This window comes from Catharus ustulatus, chromosome 3, assembly GCF_009819885.2.
Source record: "Catharus ustulatus isolate bCatUst1 chromosome 3, bCatUst1.pri.v2, whole genome shotgun sequence".
Classification (NCBI taxonomy): domain Eukaryota; kingdom Metazoa; phylum Chordata; class Aves; order Passeriformes; family Turdidae; genus Catharus; species Catharus ustulatus.
Window position 1 is genome coordinate 119,975,901 of NC_046223.1, and position 22,051 is coordinate 119,997,951.

At 66.4% G+C, this 22,051-nt stretch overlaps 2 protein-coding genes and 2 non-coding genes across 5 annotated transcripts; 1 reads left to right on the plus strand and 3 right to left on the minus strand.

Moving 5' to 3' along the window:
* Positions 1–72: 72 nt before the first annotated feature.
* CAD (carbamoyl-phosphate synthetase 2, aspartate transcarbamylase, and dihydroorotase) lies at positions 73–13,481 on the minus strand. 2 transcript variants are annotated; one of them, XM_033055253.1, is made up of 45 exons: positions 13,373–13,481; positions 13,032–13,171; positions 12,083–12,212; positions 11,739–11,881; positions 11,491–11,632; positions 10,814–10,985; positions 10,557–10,742; positions 10,371–10,483; positions 10,127–10,272; positions 9,901–10,032; positions 9,483–9,716; positions 9,180–9,401; positions 8,707–8,895; positions 8,413–8,537; positions 8,201–8,334; positions 8,018–8,130; positions 7,667–7,917; positions 7,343–7,589; positions 7,146–7,244; positions 6,829–7,053; positions 6,571–6,753; positions 6,260–6,478; positions 6,009–6,176; positions 5,757–5,939; positions 5,582–5,686; positions 5,262–5,510; positions 5,009–5,090; positions 4,672–4,838; positions 4,374–4,538; positions 4,166–4,297; positions 3,888–4,089; positions 3,620–3,810; positions 3,411–3,551; positions 3,208–3,303; positions 2,999–3,137; positions 2,862–2,909; positions 2,353–2,397; positions 2,102–2,250; positions 1,933–2,007; positions 1,605–1,817; positions 1,318–1,443; positions 1,074–1,229; positions 895–996; positions 718–812; positions 73–203 (listed from the first exon to the last, which is right to left on the minus strand). In XM_033055253.1, the coding sequence occupies exons 1-45, from the start codon at positions 13,455–13,457 to the stop codon at positions 101–103; spliced, it is 6,762 nt and encodes a 2,253-aa protein (XP_032911144.1). In that variant the 5' UTR covers positions 13,458–13,481; the 3' UTR covers positions 73–100. The 2 variants fall into 2 exon arrangements, with proteins under 2 accessions (XP_032911144.1, XP_032911145.1); XM_033055254.1 differs by lacking the exon at positions 2,862–2,909.
* Positions 13,482–13,865: 384 nt separating this feature from the next.
* LOC116994838 lies at positions 13,866–14,029 on the minus strand. The gene has a single exon (XR_004417589.1). It is a non-coding gene; the product is annotated as a U1 spliceosomal RNA (small nuclear RNA).
* Positions 14,030–15,968: 1,939 nt separating this feature from the next.
* On the plus strand, positions 15,969–16,132 carry LOC116994839. The gene has a single exon (XR_004417590.1). It is a non-coding gene; the product is annotated as a U1 spliceosomal RNA (small nuclear RNA).
* A 1,402-nt stretch (positions 16,133–17,534) lies between these two features.
* EIF2B4 (eukaryotic translation initiation factor 2B subunit delta) lies at positions 17,535–21,824 on the minus strand. Its single transcript, XM_033056726.1, is given in 14 exon segments — positions 17,535–17,778; positions 17,993–18,173; positions 18,249–18,429; positions 19,020–19,147; positions 19,320–19,422; positions 19,599–19,675; positions 19,964–20,078; positions 20,424–20,515; positions 20,686–20,697; positions 20,699–20,769; positions 20,991–21,200; positions 21,435–21,573; positions 21,650–21,693; positions 21,773–21,824. Coding segments are annotated over 14 exon segments (1,569 nt in total). The 5' UTR covers positions 21,789–21,824; the 3' UTR covers positions 17,535–17,578.
* Between the last annotated feature and the right edge of the window lie 227 nt (positions 21,825–22,051).

Below are 22,051 nucleotides of genomic sequence, written 5' to 3' on the forward strand. Positions count from 1 at the left end.
GCCCGCAGCCCCTCCAGAGCGCCGCCATGGCCCCGCGAGTCGCGGCGCGGTGACGCGAGTCGCGGCGCGATGTCGTGTCGCGACCCAGGGCGTTTATTGGTCAGTAGCGGCCCAGCACCGTGGCCAGCAGCGACATCCGAATGTACATCCCGTTCTCCGCCTGCCGGAAGTACGCGGCGCGCGGGTCCGAGTCCACCTCCACGCTGCGGAATGACGTCATCAGACCGCGCCGGCACCGCGAACCCGCCCGGAATTCCTCGAACCCATCCGGAACCCACCGAACCCGCCCGAAACTCTCCGAACCCGTCCGGGATCCCCGAACCCGCCCGGAACCCACCGAACCCGCCCGGAACCCTCCGAACCCATCCGCAGTCCCCGACCCGACTCGTCCCGCGGCCTCTGGCACACCCTCGGGACGCTCCGCATCCCCGCTGGAATCACTGACCCACGTGGCAGTTCTGACAGCCCCGGGACCCACCGCACAATGGAGCCTGTCCCCCCAAACCCAGCGGCCCCCGTGGCTCCGAGCTGTCCCCAGTCCTGCCCAGCACACTGCTCCTGCTCCTGTCCCCCAGACAGCCCCAGGCCCCCCGAGCCCTCCTACAGCCCCCTGGCCTGAGTGCCCCCCCTTCTCCCTGGATATTCCACACCCCATTCTCCCAGACACCCCAGGTGCTCCCTCCAACCCTGCCCCGCCCCTGCTCCCCCTGTCCCCACCTGATCTCGTTGACACGGGGCAGGGGGTGCATCACCACCATCCTCTCCTTGGCCCGGGTCATGATGTGGGGCGTGAGGATGAACTTCCCGAAGCACTGAGGGAACACAGAGCCTGAGCTGGGCAGGGGAGTCCCCACGGCCCTGGAGGGCAGCAGGACCCGGGTTCCCCTCACTCACGGCCTCGTAGTCCTCGGCCCGCTGGAAGCGCTCCTTCTGGATGCGGGTCATGTAGAGCACGTCCGTGTCCGGCAGCGCCTCCTCGATGCTCCCGAACTCCTCCTGGGGCAGCACCGTGAGGTTGGGGGGGACACGGGGCCAGAGGGTGTGTGGGGGCAGCCCCCCACCCTGCTCCTCACCTGCTGGATGCCCCGGGAGGCCACAAAGCTGGTGATGTCGGGGGGCATGCGGAGGCCGGGAGGGGTCACGTAGCGCAGGTTGACGCGGTACTGGGTGAGCAGGCGGGCCAGGGAGTGCACCGTGCGCCCGTGCTTCAGGTCACCCACCATGGTGATCTGCGGAGAGCGGTCAGCCCAGCCTGCCCACGGCCCCTCAGGGCCCGCACAGGGCCCCTGCCCAGCCGGTCTGGGGCCGGCGCCTCACCGTCATCCCGTTGACTGTGCCCAGCTCCTCGCGGATGGTGAAGATGTCCAGCAGCGCCTGCGTGGGGTGCTCCCCCACGCCGTCCCCCGCGTTGATCACCGGCTTGCGGCAGTGCCTGGCGGCCAGCTGGAGCACCGGCAGGGCAGGGAGGTGAGCACAGCCGGGACACAGCCCCCACCAGCCCCACAGGAGCGGCACCCAGCCCGGCCCAGCTGGGGACAAGGTCACCATCCCCGCCCCTGGTGCCTCCAGAGAGGGAGCAGCTTCCCTCACCCCTCACCCCTCACCTCGACAGCACCAGGCTGGGGGTGCCGCAGCACCAGCACATCAGCGTAGCAGCACATGGTCTGCACGGAGTCAGCCAGTGACTCGCCCTTCTGCACCGAGGACGTGGCTTCGGAGAAGGACAGGACAGAGCCTCCCAGCCGGCTCATGGCTGCTGCAAAGGAGCTGCTGGTCCGTGTGCTCACCTCGTAGAACATGGTCGCCATCACCTTCCCCTGCAGGGCCAGGCTGTCAGCTCGGGGAGCCCTGGCATCCCTGCCTGGTGCAGGGCTCCCTCGGGGTGCCCAGGGATGCACTCTCTGCACAGCTCACACTCTGTGCACAGCTCACCTTGAGGATGTCCAGGCTGCGCTCCTTCTGCACCAGCAGGCGCATGGTGTGTGCGATGTTGAACAGGTGGGACAGCTGCGGGGACAGGGGGCACAGGAGGCACCAGGGCTCAGCCAGGGCACAGGAAGCACTGGGCACACCCAGACCCCGCGCCCGCCCGGCCGGGCACCTGCTCCTTGGAGAACTGCTGGACAGAGAGGACGTGCTGCCCGACAAGGGGGTGCAGCAGCGGGGAGGTCTGGGGGGCACGCTGAGGGGACGCCTGCCGCGGGACAGGGCCCAGCGGGTAGAAATGGCTGTCCTGGACCACCGCCGAATCTGTGGCACCGAGAGCAGCTGGTCAGCCCACAGGGGTGCCCTGAGGAGCCCAGCCACCAGCCGTGCACCTGCATCCCCACTGCGGGCCCCTGCTGCACTCACCCAGTTCCGCTGCCTTCCTGCCGCCCTTCTCACGAGCCTCCTCAGCTGGGTGGGAGAGGGGAGCAGAGGTGTTAGGGGCTGTGGGGAGAGGCAGCACCCGGGTCCTGCTCTCCTCCAGCGTGGCACAGCCCTCCTGGCACTCGGCAACACCAGGTGAAATCAAGAAGGGCCCGATGCCAGCGTGGTGGTTGACCAGAGACCATGTGTCTCTGGCAGTCCAAGCCCCACGTTCTGCTGCAACCCTCTCCCTGCACGCCCCGCAATTCCCAACTGGCCACCCCAGAGCACAGTGGCGGGTGAGGGGTCCCCGAGGTGCCACGCAGGCTGGGGCAGGAGGGGAGCGGGCGGCACAGCTGTGCCCTGTCCTCAGCACCCAGTTCTGGTGCTGGGTGCCACAAGGGGCCCATGGTGGGCAGCGCAGGCAGCCCGGGGCCCGCACGGCACCTGGGGGAGGGGATGCACTCATGGGCTGCAGTTAGTGCCATTAGTGAGTTCCCCCCCGACATTACCGGTGCCTCGGGCGCCCGGGCGCTGCGCGGCTCCCAGCCTCCGGAATGCTGAACAGGACACAAGGGCTGGCATCAGCGGGGCCGCCCAGCCACGCTCCCCGACCCGGCCCCCGGCAGAACGCCCGCCGCCCCCCTACCTGGCAGCCCGGGGTCGGAGGCTCGGTGGATGCGGGGCGGGAGGTGGAAGCGTGTGTCCCCCGCGGGGCCGGGCCGCCGGGGGCTGTGGGCTCGCCCACGCAGCACGTCACCAGCCATGTGCCGGGACTGCTCAGGGGCCTGAAAGGAGAGACAGGGCTGGAGCTAGGGCGGAGAGGAACACCCCTGCCACGTCCCTACACCACAGTACCTTCACACTCTCCTTGGGGGGGGGCCCATGTGGCAGCAGTGCAGCTCCTGAGGGCCACTTCTTCACATCCTGCCCATAGCCAGGGGGCACCAGCACCTGCAGCCGTGGCAGAGATGGGATCAGGGAAATGGGTCAGCACTGGGGGATCCCCTCTGTGATGGAGGATGCCCTCGATGCAGGAAGAAAAGGACCCAGGACCTTACCTGCCCATCGATGTAGGCAACCTCCCCACGCAGGACTACTCTCCGCACCGTCCCCTTCACCTGCATGCCCTCAAAGGGGGTCCAGCGGGCCTTGGAGAAGGCTGTGCTGCTGGGGATGATCCACTCGTGCTCCAGGTCCACCTGCCAGGACAGCGGGTCAGAGGCAGAAGCGCGGGGGCCGCACCTGGGGCGGCTGTGCAAGGACGCACCTCCACATAGGTGTCCTCCTGCGGCGGCAGCCCGAAGATCTTGCGAGGGTTCTCGTAGAGGCGCTGCACGATGTCCTCCACGCTGAGCCGCCCCTCAGACACGGCCGTCAGCAGCAGCGGCAGCATCGTCTCCAGGCCGGGGTACCCAGGGGGCGGCTCCTGCCCCTGCTTCTCCTCCAGCGTGTGGGGTGCTGCGGGATGGGGCTGGTCACCGGAGACTGTCCCCACCGCTGTCCCTGCTCCACGGCCACCATCCCTGGGGACTCACCGTGGTCAGTGGCAAAGCAGTCGATGATGTCCATGTTCTCCCAGAGCGCCTCCACGTCCTGGCGGGTGCCCAGCTCCGGCCGCACGGCCGCGCGGCCCTTCCCGAGGCGCCCCAGGTCGTCCTGGCTCAGGAACAGGTGGTGCGGGGCCACCTCGCACGTCACCGGGATCCCCCTCTGCTTGGCCGCCTTGATGAGGAGGATCTGGGGGAGCCGTGGTTAGTGGGGAACCCACAGGGCCCCGCGCTGCGCCCCCAGAACCCGCCCTCGCCCCGCTCACCTCCTCCCTGCGCGCCACGTGGCAGATGTGCACAGGGCGCTGGTACAGCTGCGCCACCATCAGCACGGCGGCCACCGTCTGCCGCTCGGCGTGCGCCACGATGGGCAGGTGCCGCGGCCACTGCTCCAGGTGCTGGGGGGAACGGGGCTGGTGGGCACCGGGGCCAGGAGCAGACCTGCCCCGGGCCAGCCCCCGCCCCCCCGCTCACCTCCATCCACAGCGACACGTCGTCCATCCTCAGGCTGGAGAAGGTGTCGTTCAGGTACATCTTGAGCCCAGCAGCTGCCCCAGCCAGGGGGCCCAGAGTGCCAGCATTGTCCAGGGAAGCCCCCAGGAAGAGAGCAAAATCGCAGCGGGCCCCAGCCTCAGCCAGCTGCAGCACAAGAGGCGGTGGGTGCTGTGGTGGGACCAGCCCCGCCACCAGCAGCGAGCCCAGCGCGGGCAGTGAGCCCACCATGGCTGGCGCAGGAGGGGACGTGAGCATCAGGCTGGCAGCAGCTCCTCACCTTCTGTGCCAAAGCGAAAGAGGCGGCATCGGTGACAGCAGGGCTGGTGTTGGGCATGGCGCACACCATAGTGACGCCCCCAGCCAGGGCAGCTGCTGTGCCTGATGCAAAGTCCTCCTTGTGGGTGCCACCCGGCTCACGGAGGTGGACGTGGACATCGATCAGGCCTGGGGAGTGTCAGTGTCAGCCCTGGCAGCTGCTGGCCACAGGGGACTGGAGGGACAAGGGCCATCCTGGCAGTACAGCATGGAAACACCTCTCCCCAGGGACGTGCCCAGCCTGGCTCCCAGCCCTGTCCCGGTTCCGTGCTGCCCCCCTGGGGCCACTGAACACCCACCTGGCAGACGGATGAGTTTCTGGGATGTCATGCAGTCCACATGGATCTTCAGTGGGGGAGCTGCCCCAATCTGGCCCAGTGCCTGCAGAAATGGCAGCCACGAGGGCCCTGGGTCAGGAGCAGGGCCAGGGTGACGGTGCCTGTCCGAGCTGCGCTCCAAACACAACCCCTGCACAGTGACACCCACACACAGTGACACCCACACACAGTGCCCTGCCCCACCGCACCCACAACAGGACTTCCACAAGCACACCTCTACGAAGAGCTTTGTGCACTTGATGTCGATGATGAGGGGCACGGAGTAGTCGACAGCCAGGCGCCGGGTGCGGTAGCCCTTGGTGACGAAGGAGGAGAGGCGGCGGCCCCCCGAGTTGCGCATGGAGAGGTTAATGACCATCTCAAAGTGGTTCTCGGCCAGGTAGTCCAGGATGCTGCGCTGCGTCTCCCGGGCACCAGCGTCGCTGCTGTCTGCCTCCTCGAAGTGCCAGTCCACAGCCTTCACCTGCAGGAGTGGCCCCGTCAGGCCCCGCAGCGCCCCGGGAGCCAGCCCGGCCCCGCCAGCCCTGCCCTGACCTTGATGCCGTGCTCGGTGTAGAAGTCGGCGGTGCCCAGGCTGGCATACAGGTTGTAACCAAGGGTCTCCAGCTTCCGCACCGTGGGCAGCAACTCACTCTTGTTCTGAAAGAACCAGGGGCCGGTCAGAGGGCACAGAGCGGGCCCAGCTTCCCAGCACTTCTACCCCACACACCTTGTAGCTGCCGATGGTCAGCAGAATGTTCTTCTTGGGGATCTTGAAGCCGGTGCTGAGCATGGCCTTCAGGTATGCCTCGCAGCGGTTCTCCCCAAAGCAGGCGACCTCGCCCGTGCTGGTCATCTCCACACCCAGCACCACATCAGCGCCCGCCAGGCGGGAGAAGGAGAACTGGGGCACCTGGGGCAAGGGGACACTCAGCGACTGCCTGGCCCTGCGCCCCAGCCCAGCCCCACGGCCCCCACTCACCTTGACACCGACGATGCCTGTGCCCGTCATCAGCCCCACGGGCTCCACATCCTCACCCATGATCACCTGGCTGGCCAGGGCCACCAAGTCCACGCCCAGGGTCTTGGAGACAAAGGGGAAGGAGCGGGAGACACGGACGTTGCACTCTATCACCTTCAGCTGGTCATCCTAGGAGAGAGGTGACAGAATGAGGCAGGGCTGGGGATGTGGGGCGCTCTCCCCGGCACCCTGCAGCCCCCAGCCGCCGGTACCTTGGCGATGAGCTGCAGGTTGAAGGGCCCTGTGACCTGCAGCTCCTGCCCGATGGCGTGGACAATGGCCTTGATGCGCTCCAGCGTCTTGGGGGTGATGTCCTGCGGGGGGGTCACCAGTGTGGCATCGCCTGAGTGCACCCCAGCGTTCTCCACGTGCTCCGAGATGGCGATGGCCACCACCACGCCGTCACAGGCCACCGCGTCCACGTCGATCTCCTGTCAGAGGGAACACGGTAACAGCCCGTCCCTGGGGTCAGGCTGGGGCTTTCAGGGGGCATCCCAGGGCTGGAGCAGCCTCCTGGACGGACCTTGGCCTCCTGGATGAACTTGGAAATGACAACAGGCTGCTCCTTGGACACGGCCACAGCGTTGCTCAGGAACTTCTCCAGATCGCTGTCCGAGTACGCCACGTTCATGGCAGCGCCGCTCAGCACGTAGGACGGGCGCACCACACACGGGTACCCCACCTTGCTGCAGAAGTGCTTGGCCGACTGTGGGAGAGATGGAACCTCAGCCTACACACGGAGAGCCACCCCGAGGCGCCTCTCCTGTTCGCTGGGCCCCACCTCCATGTTGGAGAGCTCCTTCCAGAGGGGCTGGCTGATGCCGATGGAGTCCAGCAGGCGCGAGAACTTGAAGCGGTTCTCGGCGGAGTCGATGGCCTCCGGGGAGGTGCCCAGGATGCGGCACTGCTGCCGGTGCAGGGCCATGGCGATGTTATTGGGCAGCTGCCCGCCCATGGACAGGATCACTCCCTCAGGGTTCTCCAGCTCGTAGATGTCCATCACCACCTGCAGCACCGTGCGGGGTGGGGGGATGGCTGGGACAGAGCCATGGCAGCCCCCACCCAGCCCCACAGCTGTCAGGGCCTCAGCCCCCTCACCTCGAAGGAAATCTCATCAAAGTAGAGGCGATCGCACATGTCGTAATCGGTGCTCACAGTCTCAGGGTTGTAGTTCACCATGATTGTCTTGAAGCCCATCTGTTGGGGAGTGAGACAAGGTGAGCCCCAGCCCCAGCCTCGTCCTCTGAGCAGGGACACCCAGCCCTGGCTCCACAGGGTGCCGGGGCCCATCTGACCTTGCGGAGCTCCTGGATGCAGCCAACGGCACACCAGTCAAACTCGACACTGCTGCCGATGCGGTAGACGCCAGAGCCGATGACCATGACGTGGGGCTCACGGAAGGCCAGGTCATGCTCAGAGCCGTTGTAGGTCAGGTACAGGTAGTTGGTTTGGGCCGGCCACTCCGCTGCCACCGTGTCGATCTGCTTCACCACCGGCAGAATCTTCAGGTCGCGCCGCATCTTCCGCACGGCCAGCTCGGTGCTGCGGGGAGCTGGGTGAGCGCCAGGATCGAGGCAGGGAGCGGAACAGGGCTGCCCCCCGTCCCCTCCCCATCTCACCTGAGCACGGCCTGGGCCACCTGCTTGTCGGAGAAGCCGAGCTGCTTGGCGCGCTGGAGCACGGCGGGCGGCATGGTGCCCTGCTGGCCGCGGTACGACTCCAGCAGCACCGCGTGGTCCGTGATGTTCTTCATCTTGTGCAGGAACCAGCGGTCAATCTTGGTCAGCTCATAGAGCCGCTCGATGGAGTAGCCGGCCCGCAGCGCCGCTGCCAGCACGAAGATTCGCTTGTCCGTTGGCGTCTCCAGCTCCTGCCAGGCCAGGGGTAAGAGCGTGGCCGAGGGAGGCAGGTGGCCCTCTGTCCCCCCAGACTGGCATGGCCAGCACAGACACCCAGACCCCAGCGCTCACCATGTCTGAGGCCGGCTTCACGGTGTGATCGAAGCCCACACAGTTCTCGTCCACCATCCTCAGAGCCTTCTGGAACGCCTCCTCAAAGTTCCTCCCAATGGCCATGACCTCCCCTGCAGAAGGAGGGGTCAGCAGGCAGATCCCGAGCCCACCACGTGCCCCAGCAGCTGCCCCTCCACTCACCCACGCTCTTCATGGAGCTGCCAATCTTGGTGCTGACGCGCAGGAACTTGCTCAGGTCCCAGCGCGGGATCTTCACCACACAGTAGTCCAGGCTGGGCTCAAAGCTGGCCGTGGTGGAGTTGGTGACAGAGTTCCTGGGGAGGTGACAGGGGTCAGCACCTGGGGCCATCCCACCAGGCAGCACCTTGTCCTGCACTGGGGTGGTACCTTACCTGAGCACGGGCAGGGGGATGCCCAGGGCAAGTTTGGCAGCCACATAGGCCAGCGGGTAACCAGTGGCCTTGCTGGCCAGGGCCGAGCTGCGGGAGAGCCGGGCGTTCATCTCGATGATGTAGTACTGTGGGCAGCAGGGTCAGTGGGGCCGTGGAACAGGCCGGGGACACGGCCACACCCACGGTGTCCCACAGACACCTCAGGGACAGCACGGGGCAGGACCCAGACCCCGCAGGGCAGGGCTGGCAGCGGCTCAGGAGCGGGACCCAGAACCCACAGGGAGCTGCAAGTACCTGCTCTGACTCGGGGTTGAGGGCAAACTGGATGTTGCACTCGCCCACGATGCCCAGGTGCTGCACCACCTTGATGGCCGTGCGCCTCAGCATGAAGTACTCGGTGTCGTTGAGGGTCTGACTCGGCGCCACCACAATGGACTCGCCCGTGTGGATCCCCAGTGGGTCCAGGTTCTCCATGTTGCACACCTGGCAGTGGGGAGGGGTCACTGCAAGCCTGGGGTTCCCTCACTGCCCCACATGCTGTCTGTGGTGGGTTCCTCCCAGTTCCCACCACATCCTCCCCTGCCCAGTCAGCACTGGAATACACGGCTGTTCCACTGTGGAACAGCGCCCAATGGCACACAGCAGCTGTGCCAGCACCATCAGAGGCACTGGGCAGCCCTCCCTGGGGACCAGGTGCAGTGTGAGCTCCCAGCCCCTGCCCCCCATCTGTCCCCTGCAGCAGCCCGGAGCCTCCCTCCATCCCGTACCGTGACGCAGTTGTTGTAGGCGTCTCGCACCACCTCGTACTCAATCTCCTTCCAGCCTTTCAGGGACTTGTCCACCAGCACCTGGGAGGTGTGGGTGAAGGCCTGGCTCACCAGAGCCACCAGCTCCTCTCGGCTGTTGGCGAAACCAGAGCCCAGCCCCCCGAGGGCGTAGGCAGAGCGCACCAGCACCGGGTACCCCAAGCGCTCAGCGGCAGCCTGCGCCTGCAGGGAGCAATGGGGTCAGGCTGGGAACAGGAAGGACAGGACCCTGCCCAGCCCCACAGCCCCCAGACCACCCCAGACCTGCTCCAGGGAGGCAGCAGCCTCGCTGGGCGCCACGTGCTCCCCAATCTCCTCCATCTTCTCCACGAAGACCTTGCGATCCTCTGTCATCTCAATGGAGGCGACAGGGGTGCCCAGCACCCGCACGCGGTAACGCTCCAGAACGCCCGCCTTGGTCAGCTCCACGCCACAGTTGAGGGCAGTCTGCCCCCCGAAGGTCAGCAGCACCCCATCGGGCCGCTCATTCCGGATCACCTAGGGGGCACAGAAACCACGGTGACTCCTGAGTTTTCCAGCTGCCTCTTCACCTGTGCTGCCCCCTAAGTCCCTTCCAACCCCGCCCATGCACCAGGCTCTAGGCCATCCTCCAGCCCAGCCCCAACTCTTCCCCCAACTCTGCCATCCCTGCATTCCCAAATCAAGCATCCCGGGTGCTCACCTGGGTGACGTACTCAGGGGTGATGGGCAGGAAGTACACCTTGTCCGCCAGCCCCTTGGAGGTCTGGACTGTGGCGATGTTGGGGTTGATCAGCACCGTCTGGATGTTCTCCTCCTTCAGCGCTTTGATGGCCTCGTGGAGAGCACAGGGGTCACAGCTGGTGGCCCTGGGCCCCTGCCGTCCCCACGGCCCCCACCGCCCCCCATGCCCTGGGGTGGGCACTCACCTGTGAGCCCGAGTAATCGAACTCTCCTGCCTGCCCAATGGAAAGGCCACCGGAGCCCAGGATCAGCACCTTGCGGGGCCGGGCTGCCTCCAGGTCCCCCGCCGGTGCCTTGGTGTAGCTCAGCCACTCCTGCAGGCGCTGCCGCACTGGGGGGATGTGGCACGCTGGGCACAGGGCACTCCAGGACAGCCCCGCCCTGCAGCCCTTGGCCATGGTCCGGGCTGTCCCTCACACCCACACCCACCTGTCCGGTTGCTGCCGTGCCCATCCCGCAGGTCCCGCGCCGCCTCCACGAAGACATCAAAGAGACCCTCCAGGTCCGTGGGGCCGGCGCAGTGCTCGGGGTGAAACTGGACACTGAGAGGGGGTCAGGGAGGGCGCACCCCTATGACCTGCCATCCCCCAGCCCCTGCTGCAGCCCCACACACACCTGAAGAAGGGCTTGTGCTGGTGCACGAGGCCCTCGTTGGAGCCGTCGTTGGCGTTGGTGAAGAGCGGTAGCCAGCCGGGCGGGAGGCTGCGCGCCTCCACCGCGAAGCCGTGGTTCTGCGCCGTGATGAAGCAGCGCTGCGTGTCCTCGTGCAGGCACGGCTGGTTGTGCCCGCGGTTCCCGTACCTGCGTGGTGGGACAGGTGTCAGCAGCCCCGGCAGCCCGGACCCTCGCAGCGACTCTGGATCCCCACTCACTTCATCTTGTAGGTATGGGCGCCGAGGGCCAGGGCAAGCAGCTGGTGTCCTAGGCAGATCCCAAAAATGGGCTTGGGCTGGGGCGCATCCAGCACCCGGCGCAGGTTGGACACCGTCTCCTGGCAGAGCTGTGGGTCCCCAGGACCGTTGCTGATGAACAGCCCGTCAAAGTCTGTGCCAAGAGAGCAGCAGGGTCAGAGTGGGGTCCCCCAGCTCCCCAAGTAGGGCCCTCAAGCTCCCCACAGGCTCTCAGCAGGCACTCCTGGCTACCAGCAGAGAAGCACCCTGAGCCTGTAGCTCCCCTGACACCTCAGCAGGGCTGTAACCAATGTGTTCTGACCCCACAACACCCATTCCAGTGGCAGCAAGGCCCTGCCAGTCCCCCATAGCAGCCCCCACCCCAAGACACAGCAATACCCCAGTCCAGAGTCCCCCATGCCAATCACAGCCAGGCATCCCAATCCCATGGCCCTGCTCCTGTGGTGCCACACTGAGGGCCTCGATCCCCAAAGCCCCCAGAAATGATGACACCAAGGCTCCCCACACCACAGCATTGAGCAGGACACAGGTGCCTTGTGTCCCTAGCACCAACCATGCAGACAGCCCCTGTGCCAGACCCCACTGCCCTCAGCCCCCCTGGTGGGGGCCCAGATCGTCCCCAGCCACTGCCATCCCACCTGCAGGGTCCAGCGGGTGGTCCCAGGGCACCACAGTGACAGTGGCCCCGCGCTTGCACAGGCACCGTATTTGGTTGTTCTTCAGGCCGCAGTCGAGGGCGGTGACCCGCAGGGACCCGCCGGGGTTGAACACTTGTGGTGCCTGGGGAAGGGGAGTGGATCCCCCAGACTGCTGCTGGGACCAGCCCCGCAGTGAGGGGCTCCACAGCCCCCTCGCTGCCCCCCGCCCGCTCAGACCCCCGCCACACCTTCAGCGACACCTCCTGCACCAGGTGCTTCGTGTTGGGGTCCTCGAAGGAGAGGCTCCCCTCGGGGCTCGCAGCCGGCACCAGCTTCCCCAGGAGCGTCCCCTTCTCACGGATCTTCTTTGTCAGCGCCCGCGTATCCACCCCTGCAAGGGGGCTGTGAGACACAGTCCGGGGGTCCCGGCCCACCCCTGCAGGACCCCGTGCCCCGGCAGCAGCATCACCCCAAATGCCACAGAGGGTCAGATCTCAGATGGGCAGATTCCAACAGAGACAGATCTGGTGTCAGAACCTGCAGACCCCCAGCCCCCACCCCCCATCCTACCCTGCTGTCTCCCCAGTCCCACCTGCCAGCCCAGGGATGTTCTGCTCCTTCAGCCACTGGTCCAGGGAGTGCGCTGCGCTCCAGTGGCTGGGGGTCTCCGAGCACTCGCCCACCACCAGCCCGGCCACGTGGATCTTGCTGGACTCAAACCACTGTGGGGACAGAGGGTGGGCAGGGCAAAGCAGAGAGTCACCAGCCCATAGAAACTCCGTGGAACACAGACACCATTTCCACAGCACAGGACCAGCCCTCCCAGTGCCAAGCTGTAACTTGCCCCAGCTCGTCCCACACTTATCATGGCAAGGCTGAGCCTTAGTCCAGCAAAGCCCCTGGATCAGGGAGCCCCAGGATGGGGTGTCCAGACCCCCACAGCCAACACGGCCTGTGCCACGGGACCCCCCAGCTTGGAACAGCTGCACCACAAACCAAGCCACGCTGGGATGTCCTGTCCCATGGGATCAGGGCTCTGGGTCCTGGAAGCACAGCCCCACACAGCACAGGCCTGCAGAGGGCTGCTAACAGCGAGACCCCCCAGGGGTGGCGTGGGGAGGCCGGCACAGCACGGCCACAGCAGGGCTGGACTCTGCCCCGGGATGGGCAGCGTGGAGGCCAAGGGGTTGGGAGGGGGCTGGGGCCTCGAGCAGCCCCTCTGCCCAGCCCCAGCCCTGCCTTGTCACAGCGCTTCGAGACTCCCACCCTGGAACAGAGCCCTGCTGGGGAAACACACGGCCCCACACCCTGCGTGCTGCGAGGGCTCCCCGATCCCAGCGCACCGGGGTGTCCCCCTGCCCAGCCCCAGTCCTCGCCTTATCACAGCGTGCTGGCCCCACAGCTCCGCACTCAAACCTCTCCCTGCCACCATGTGCCACCCAGCGTGCCCTGGCACCTGGTGCCATCCTGGCTCCCCGCAGTGCCCGGTCCTGCCGCGGCGACACCAGGGCAGGACACGCAGCCCCTCGGGCCCTACTCACCCTGCTGAGGCCGAAGGCGTCGGGCTCGTCCCGGGGCACTCCGTAGTTACCGACCAGCGGGTAGGTGAGCACCAGGATCTGCGCCTTGTAGGAGGGGTCGGTGAGCGCCTCGGGGTACCCCACCATGCCAGTCTGGAACACTGAGGGGAGCGGGATGGGGGTGATGGGGGGCAGCCCGGCCCCCGCCCCGAGCCGGGCTCTGCCGGTCCGATCCCAACCCCGGCCCCGGAGCGGCCCCGCGGAGGAAGTCCCCGGGCCGGGCCGCATCCCTCGCTCCCTCTCCTTCCCGCGCCGCCCCACGACATCCCGGCCCGGCCCGGCCCGCCCCCGCACGCACTCACCGACTTCCCCCGCGGCGGCGGCCCCGACAGCCCCGAAGGGGCGCCCGGGCAGCACCGACCCGTCCTGCAGCACCAGTCGGGCCATGGCGTCGCCACGTGCGCTCCGGCGATCCCGCGGCGGCGGCCGAGCGGGGTGCGCTCCGCTGGGCTGCGGCGGCGGCGGGAGGATCCGGGGCGGGGCCGCGCCGCGACCGCCCCCGGGGCGGGGCAGCGGCACCTGGAGCACCGGCCGAGGGGGCTGCGGGGGGCGATAAGGGCACGGAGGAAAGCGTGGGGACCGGCCCCGACCGCCGATCCGCGGGGCACGGCCGGAGATGCTGGAACGGGCGAGCACCGGAGCCCGGGCGAGCTGGGGCGGGCGGGCTGCCAGCGCGCACCAGAGATGGAGAATCGGGAACCGCCAAAACCGCTCCCACATAAGACGGGACAATCTTAACTTAAAGAACGCAACACGTCCCCAGAGCAACTAAGTCTATCTTTGTCACAGCGTTCTCAGGGGAGAGCGCGAACGCAGTCCCCCACTACCACAAATTATGCAGTCGAGTTTCCCGCATTTGGGGAAATCGCAGGGGTCAGCACACCCGGAGTGCAAGGGATGAGCCTCGCCCTGGGAAAACCACCTGCCTGATCATGGTGTCTCCCCTGCCAGGTAAGTATGAACTCACACCCCACAGCCCCCCACACCCTGCCCACAGCACGCCTCCACAACACACGGCCACCCCGAGCCCAGCCCCGAAAGCGCCGCTCCCGAGCGGGCCCAAATCCGCGCCCCGACCCGCCCGGCCCGGCCCGCGCAGCGCCCGCGGACGCGCGAGGGCAGCGCTGTTGGGGGGCGGTTTTTATTCCCGGCATGCCGCGGGCGCTGCCTCATTTGCATGGACCCGCCCCCAGCCGCTCACCTGTCCCGCGCCGCTGCTGCCGCTGCTCCGCGCGCTCCGGCTCCAGGCCCCGCCCCCTCCCTGACCGGACCCGGCTGCTGGTCCTGGTCCTGGTCCTGGTCCTGCTCCTGCTCCTGCTCCTGCTCCTGCTCCTGCTCCTGCTCCTGGTCCGCGTCCGGGCCATGGCTCCGGGTCCGGGTTCAGTCGTGCTGCCCGGGACTCGGTGTCAGAGCAATGCGGGGCCGGACTAGAGCCACATCCACGGCAGAGCGCGGCCACCACTGGCCCGACACCGGGAGAGGTCCCGTGGGGCAGCGCAGGGGTGTCTCAGGGACACAGACAGGGCTGCAGGGGACGGGTGGTCATGGCTTTACTGGGCTCCAGGTGAGTCACCAGGATGGCCCCTACAAGGTCTGTGCACAGGAGCCTTCAGAACCCAGCATCCCCCGGCACCGGGCACTGTCAGCAGCCCAGGAGAGCAGCCGCCCGTGGAGGGGGTGCCCATGAGCTCACGGTGCCCATGCACGCTCCAGGGGGAAGCGAGGGGCCGTCAAACACCGGTGTGCATTTCACCCCAGACCCACCAGCTCCCCTTGCACACCCAAAGGCAGCACAATGCCCCTCCTGTGTTCCTCTCCTGTGGCTGGCTGGGGTCTCAGGGATGTGCCAGCTGCTCCTGGGCTGGGGTCCCCGTGCAAGACAGTGACATGTGCTGTCCATCTGCAGAACAAGGCGGGGAATGGAAATGCCTTTTCACAAAATCCAACACGAACTTCATGCACTGCTTACCAGACCTGGAGCAAAGCCTTTAGGTGGGCAGCAATGGTTTCTGAGCATGGAAGGTGAATAAGGAACCTGCTGGGGCAGCATCAGGGGCTCGTTGGGTTTGTCACTCCTGGTGTTTGTGTCTGTGAATGTTCAGCCAATCCAGCCTGGAAGAAAACTGGACCGTGAGAGCCTGGAAACAATTTGGATGGGACAGACAGGGGTCAGAGGAGCAATCCTGAGTGCATGAGGGATGGGGAGGAGAGGAGAGGAGGTGGGAGGGCTTTGGCTGGAGACTCAGTCGTTGCCCAGCCCATCCCCAAGCAGGCAAGGAGGGGCAATGGGAGACCCGGGGTGCAGTGAGGAGGGACCCTGAGCTCCGGGACCCCACGGGGGGAGCAAGGTGGTGCGGGTCACCCCTCCTCAGCGGTGACGTGCCCAGGGCCAGCGAACACAGCCCCGGCCCTGCCAGCCCCGCAGCTCAGGGACAGGAGAGGGAGGGACCGACCCCGGGCGTCAGCGCTCGGCGGGACTCGGCAGGCGAGGGACGAGCCCCGGGAAGGAGGGGCCGCGCTGGAGCCGCCCGGGTGACCCTGCCGCGGGTCCGGCGGGCACAGAGACCGCGCGCTCCGGCACTGGCGGGATGGCACGGGCGGGATGGCATGGGCGGGATGGCGGCAGCGCAGCTCCGGCCACCACCGGGAACGGCGGTACCGCGGCTGGGGGCGTGTCCATGCAAATGAGGCAGCGCCCGCGGCATGCCGGGAATAAAAACCGCCCCCCAACAGCGCTGCCCTCGCGCGTCCGCGGGCGCTGCGCGGGCCGGGCCGGGCGGGTCGGGGCGCGGATTTGGGCCCGCTCGGGAGCGGCGCTTTCGGGGCTGGGCTCGGGGTGGCCGTGTGTTGTGGAGGCGTGCTGTGGGCAGGGTGTGGGGGGCTGTGGGGTGTGAGTTCATACTTACCTGGCAGGGGCGACACCATGATCAGGCAGGTGGTTTTCCCAGGGCGAGGCTCATCCTTTGCACTCCGGGTGTGCTGACCTCTGCGATTTCCCCAAATGCGGGAAACTCGACTGCATAATTTGTGGTAGTGGGGGACTGCGTTCGCGCTCTCCCCTGGTCATCTGGTTAAAGGAAAGCTATAAAGTATCTGCCATGTCACTAGGAATGAGCCAACTCGTTATTGTTTCTGGCTTCTGTTTCTTTGTTGCTGAGCGAGTTCGAGCGAAGATTGCCCCTCCTGTCAAAGTGACCGCGCTGCGGGCTCTGCTCGCCGTGTAATGACAGCACAGCGGACAGCCCGGCACTGCGAGGGACACGGGAGCCGTGGGATCGGGATCCGTGGGTGTGGGAGGCGATCCCCGCGGGGTCCGGGGTTCTCCGGCAGGACGGGAAAGCAGCGAGGCCGCTCCGGTCGCGCTCTCGGTGCGCAGTTCGAGAACAGCCGGGACACTAACCCGGGTCTTGCCGTCCCGCCGCAGTTCGAGCGCGCAGTCGGGCCGGGCCGGGGGCGCTGCTCCATCCGCTGGAGCCTGGAGACGCGAGGCTGAGCCGGGATGGGGATGGGGCAGGGACGGGAGCCGAGGCCCCTGGAGTCGGGCTTGCCACACTGCTGCAGCATCGCGCCTGGAGACGATCCTGGCAAGCCGACAGCACGCCAGTGCGAGAACAAACTGGAGAAAAGCGATTTCAAGAATACCAGCTGCAATTGCGAATATCAACAACATATGCACACTACCTGTAGCTAATCCTGATTACAACTCACTCTGCAAACAACAAAATCGGGAGAAGCATGACTACCACCTCCCCTACCATAAATTCTGCAGTCATGGTTCTTGTAGTTGGTGATGTCGCACGGGTCGGCACACCCGGAGTGCACCATCACGACCCCCGTGCAGGGATATCGTGCCCGGTATGAGTTTTCTCCGTGCGCAGTCGGTGCGAGTTCGCAGCGCCCGCGGACAGCGCCGCCTGTGTCCCGGCATGCCGCGCGGTGGAGCTCATTTGCATGACCACGCCCCACACGGCCTCGGCTGAGCCACACCCAACAGAGCAGCAGTTGATTTGCATGGCCCCGCCCCCTGGCGGCAGACCCCGCCCCCTCCGGTCCGGGAGCCGCGGTCCGGTCCCGCTCGGGCCGTGCGGCACCGCCGGTCGCCTTTCCCCTCGGGCCCTCCGCCCCGGGCACGCCCCGCCGACCGGCCGGCCTCCCGGGGAAGGGCTCCCTCCGGGGCTGGTGCCACTCGCCAGGGAGACCCCGGCTCTCCCCCACCAGCCCAGCTCGGAGGCCTGCCAGAAGCACAGCCCGAGGGTCACCAAATCTCCGAGGATGGAAAGCCAGGAGCCATGACCACACTGTCATAATTTCCCCAGAGGAGGGGCCTAGGAACAGGTAAGACCCATCTATGCTGCAGCATGAAGTGGGAGGAGAAGCCCCAAGGAAGGTGCAGTGCTGTGCCAGTGGTGACATGGATGACATGGGTGCCAGGGCCCGGCCACATCACAGATGGCACACACAGAGTACTGGGGGCTGGTTTATTAGTGTCCATGCAGCAGCTGTCCCGATTACTGATCCACATTCTTAACACGCAGGACCACAGGCACTGAGGTGCAGGGGATCATGCCCAAGTCTGTGATGACCAAATCCACCAGGTCTGGGGGTGTCACATCATAGACCAGGTTAAGAAGGCGTAGGGACTTGTTCTCTGCCCAGCCCCCAAGCTGGGCCTGGCCTTTCCGCAGCACAATGAGGTCATCAGGGTCATCTGCAGGGAACAGAGAAGCCATCACGATCAGGGAGAGGGACAACAGCTCTGCACCCTGCCCCTGGAGCGGCACACACCACCACTACTTGCTAGGTGCCGCTGCCTGCAAGTGCAGCGAGAGGGATGGCAGGGTAGGGCAGAGCAGCCTGTCATGGTCCACAGCAGGGACTGGGAGAGAAGGTCCCAGGTGGGAGGAAAGGGACAGAAGCCGTACCCAGCTCGTTGGAGACAAAAGAATCTGTCTGCACCCGCTCGCAGAACTTGTAGGTCTCGCAGCAGACCAGGACTGGCACGTTGTAGGCCCTGGAGACCAGCGCGATCTGCGAGGTGCCCACCCGGGACATGACAGAGCCGTTGGCCAGGAGCGCGTGGGCTCCCAGCAGCACTTTGGACACCTGCCAGGGAAGCACAGGGATCTGTCAGCCCCTGCGCTGACACCCAGCCTCCCTCGCCCTGGGCACGGCCCTCACCTCAGGCAGCACGTAGGAGATGGCGTTGATCATCACGTAGGTGCAGTGGATGCCCTTGCGGACCAGGCGGCGCAGCGTCTCCCGCCCCTCCAGGCGCGGCCGGCTGTCCACCACGATCACGCGGAATGCGCGGCCCTTCTTGGCGTGGGCATCGCACAGCGTCCGGTTCACCAGCGAGGAGCTGATTGATGGGCCCCCATCAGGAGCTGCCCCTCCCACCTGGCCACGACATCCACCCTCACCCTCCTGAGTGCTGCCCCTTCCAGAACCCTCCTGCCACGATGGCTCCCAGGGCCTGTCCCTGTCTTTGCACCAGGAAGCGCCCCTGGGAAAGGCGCTGTCTCAGCCCTCCCTGGAAGCAGCGCTGAGCTCCCTGTGTGGCCAGCACAAGAGCCACTCTCAGCTTCCCTCTCACATAGGCCTGCACTGTCCCTGCTCCTTCCTCTGCCCAGCATACACAGCACACCCGGACTCTTGCAGCAATCTCTGGCTCTTTTCCCCACCTCTACTTCTTGGGATGCGAATTTCTGTATTTCTGCTTCCTGACATTTGACTTTGTTGCAGTCTGTTTAAAACCCAGTGAACAGCCCTGGCTGTTGTGTAAGTGCCCTGGGTGGAGGGAGTGTGGCTCTGGGGTTCTTGGAATCCAGCTCTGGCTACAGCAGGTGGGGCAGTGCTGAGCCCTGTGCAGGACCATCCCAGCCTCACCTCCCGTGCTGCTCCGTTCCCTCCTCCCACCCGCCGGAGCAGCTGCCTGTGCTCTGTGCTCACCAGCCATACACCAGGATCACGTCATGGTCATTGATCTTCTCGAAGGCAGACCTTGAGATGGCCTCAGCTGCCAGGACAATCTTCTCTCGCAGGTATTTGTCGATGGTGTCCTGGAGCTTCTCCTTTGCCTGGGGAGAGACAGACATCACATACTTGTTGCTCTCTGCAATTCCCTGATTTGCACCAGGTGGGGATCAGCCTCTTCCCCCTAGTAACAAACTTTCAATTCCCCTGCAGCACCGTTCTGAGTCTGCTTTCGGTCTCTGCTCAACTCCTTCACCCCTCAGCAAGGCCACTCACCTCATCCTCTCTCAGGGTGTCAGGCAGGCATGATATCTCCTTCTTGAGGAACTTGATGGCATTGCCCATGCCAGCGGAGAGTGGCCGGCACTGGGTCAGGAAGCTGCAGAAGAAACGGGCTTAGCTCCAAAGCAGCCTGGAGGGCCGAGAAGGGAGAGGGAGGGTGGGCAGGAAGGCAGAAGCCTAGGAAAGTTTGGGTGGACGCCAACCCAGAGATGTGAACAATGACCACACTCTGTGGAGCTTTGGTCCCTCTGCTCTGACGCTGGAAGCCCTCACCTGATATGTGGCTTCAGCTTGGCCACCAAGTCCCGTGACAGCTCCTCATTGGGGGGAGTGGAGTAATCCCGGATCAGCTGAGACAAGCAGAAAGGGAGTATGATCTCAGGGCACGCTGTGCAGGCACCCTGCCTGACGGGCTGCAGTCGAGGCACATGTCCTGCACAGCCTGGCACACTGCCTGGAGGGGCACAGGGTGCTCCAGGGACTCAACACAGCAGTGGCAGTGCCAGAAAAGGACCCTGCCGTGGCACGATCCAAAGGGAGAGGCTGATGATGACTGACCACAGATACAGCCTCAGCAGTCAGGGTACAGGAACACACACCTGCCCGCAGCACAATGCCCCAGGTAGGTGCTCAGGTACCTGTTTGAAGACCTCAAGCAGCGCGATGCAGCGGGCGTTGGAGCCGTTGATGATGCCCTGGGAGTACTGGAGGCCGAGGCGCACCACTGCTGGGTGGATCACTGTGGAGGGGATGCTGCAGGGGCCAGGGGGAGGGAGTTGTCAGCACCTCTACAGCCCAAAACACTCCACCCATTTATGAGCCCCAGCCCAATAACTCGAGGGATGACCCAAGAAGGGGGCTGGCAGTAACTTGAGGAGCCAGGCTCACCCCACAGCCCCTTCTCTTGTGGCCCTGCACTCTCTCCACAGGAAAGATATTGGGCTGCCCCTACTGCCACTCCCAAACCAAGTGAAACCTCGCCCATCACTCCACCAGGTGTATCCTACATGACACCCCTCCTCCAGAACCATTCTGCAGCCAGGCCAGCCAAAGCAGAGCCCGGCATTGCCACAGACCTGGGCTGGGGAGGCCTTGTACCTCATCTGCTGCGTCAGTGGCTTCTTCCTGCTGTACTGGTGGAGGTGGGAGAACAGGTTGACCTTGGTGCCATAGTCCTCCCTCTGAGGTACCTGCAGCCAAGCGTTGTGATGGCTCACCCAGTGCTTTATTCATTCCAGAGACACCAGTCACACCCAGCACTTGCTCAGGGTATCCAAAGATCCCCTCTGCCTTCAGAGAGCAGGCCCTGGTCCCACCATGTGCCCCAGGTGTGCAGGCTGTCACCCAGTCCTCCTCCTACCTGCTGCCGCTCCGGCTTTTTTGGTCAATTTCTTCTGGGCAGCGGAGTCATCCACCTGCACGTGCTCTGGCAGCCGCTTCACCACTGCGAGGACAGCCAGGATGAGGCCAAGCTGCTTTGGCACACCCCCAAATTCAGGGAAGGCAGGGCAGCACCCAGAACCCACACCATGGACAGACTGAAGGCAGGGACAGGCAGAACCCAGCCCACGGATGGATCCCATGGGCACCCTCCGCCTGTGCCCGCACCAGACCCTCCCATGCCGCTCACCCACCCTCTGCACCCCGTGGTGGTCACTGCCTTACTGGACTGGGGCTCGGTGGGGCTCTGCCGGGGCTTGGCCGGCGTGGCTGCCTGGCTCAGCTCTGCCTTCCTGGCCTGCTTCTGGGCCCGCTCAGCCTCCTGCTTCGCCCGGCGCTCTGCTCGCAGCTCTGCCTTGCTCTTGCCCCCCGTGGGTTTCTCGCCGTCACCGGGGCCATCAGCCGAGGCGGGGGGGGCCGGGGGCTGAGCAGCTGCTGCGGGGGAGGGAGGGAGGGGGAGTCTGTGCCCAGTCTGTCTGGGAAATGCAGCCCGGGGCGAGGGGCAGCCCGCGGCAGGGAGAGCCCGGGGGCGCACCGAGGGGTCCCGGCCCGGGGGCGCACCGAGGGGTCCGGGCCCGGGGGCTGCACCCAGGGGTCCCGGCCCGGGGGCGCACCGAGGGGTCCCGGCCCGGGGCACTCCCGGGGCTCTCTGGAGACGCCGCCGCTCACCCCGCGGCTGCCCCGGTTCGGGGGTCGCTCCCTGCTCCGCGGGCTCGCCCGACTGCCCCTTCTCGCTCTTCTTCTTCTTCTTCTGCTGCTTCTTCTCCTTCCGCAGCTGCAGCTTCTCCTCCTGGGAGAGCTCCGGGGCCTGCGGGCACACATCGTCAGGCGGCCCCTGCCGCGCTCCCCAGCCCCGGCCTCACACCGGCCCCGGCCCCGCTCACCTGCTGGCCCGCCGGCACCGGCGCAGCTCCCTCGGGGTTCCTACCTAGAATGACGGGAGGGTGAGCGGGGCGGGCACTCGTGCCGGTCCCGGTGCCGGTCCCGGTGTCCCGTCCCGCACTCACCGTCCCGCTCCGCCATGGCGCCCGCGCGCCGCCTCCAGCGCCCCCTGCCGGCCGGGCGGCCCCGCGCAAGCGGTGACGTCACTCCCGGTGCGTCCCTGGCCCCGCCCCCCGGTCCGTCCCTGGCCCCGCCCCCTCGGTACCTCCCCGGCCCCGCCTCCCCGGTCCGTCCCCGGTCCCGCCCCCCTGGTCCCGGCTCCGGCCCCGCCTCCCCGGTCCGTCCCTGGCCCCGCCCCCCGGTCCATCCCCGGCCCCGCCCCCCCGGTCCCGTACCCGGCCCCG

What these genes read in the sequence shown, in the direction of transcription:
- CAD (XM_033055253.1), bottom strand. Translation starts at nt 13,457, where the DNA reads ATGGCCCGACTGGTGCTGCAGGACGGGTCGGTGCTGCCCGGGCGCCCC. An exon ending in AGGAGCTCTCCAACATGGAG is followed by an intron (nt 6,754 to 6,828) that starts GTGGGGCCCAGC and finishes TCTCTCCCACAG; the next exon opens with TCGGCCAAGCACTTCTGCAG. An exon ending in CCCCGTGTCAACGAGATCAG is followed by an intron (nt 204 to 717) that starts GTGGGGACAGGG and finishes GTCATTCCGCAG; the next exon opens with CGTGGAGGTGGACTCGGACC.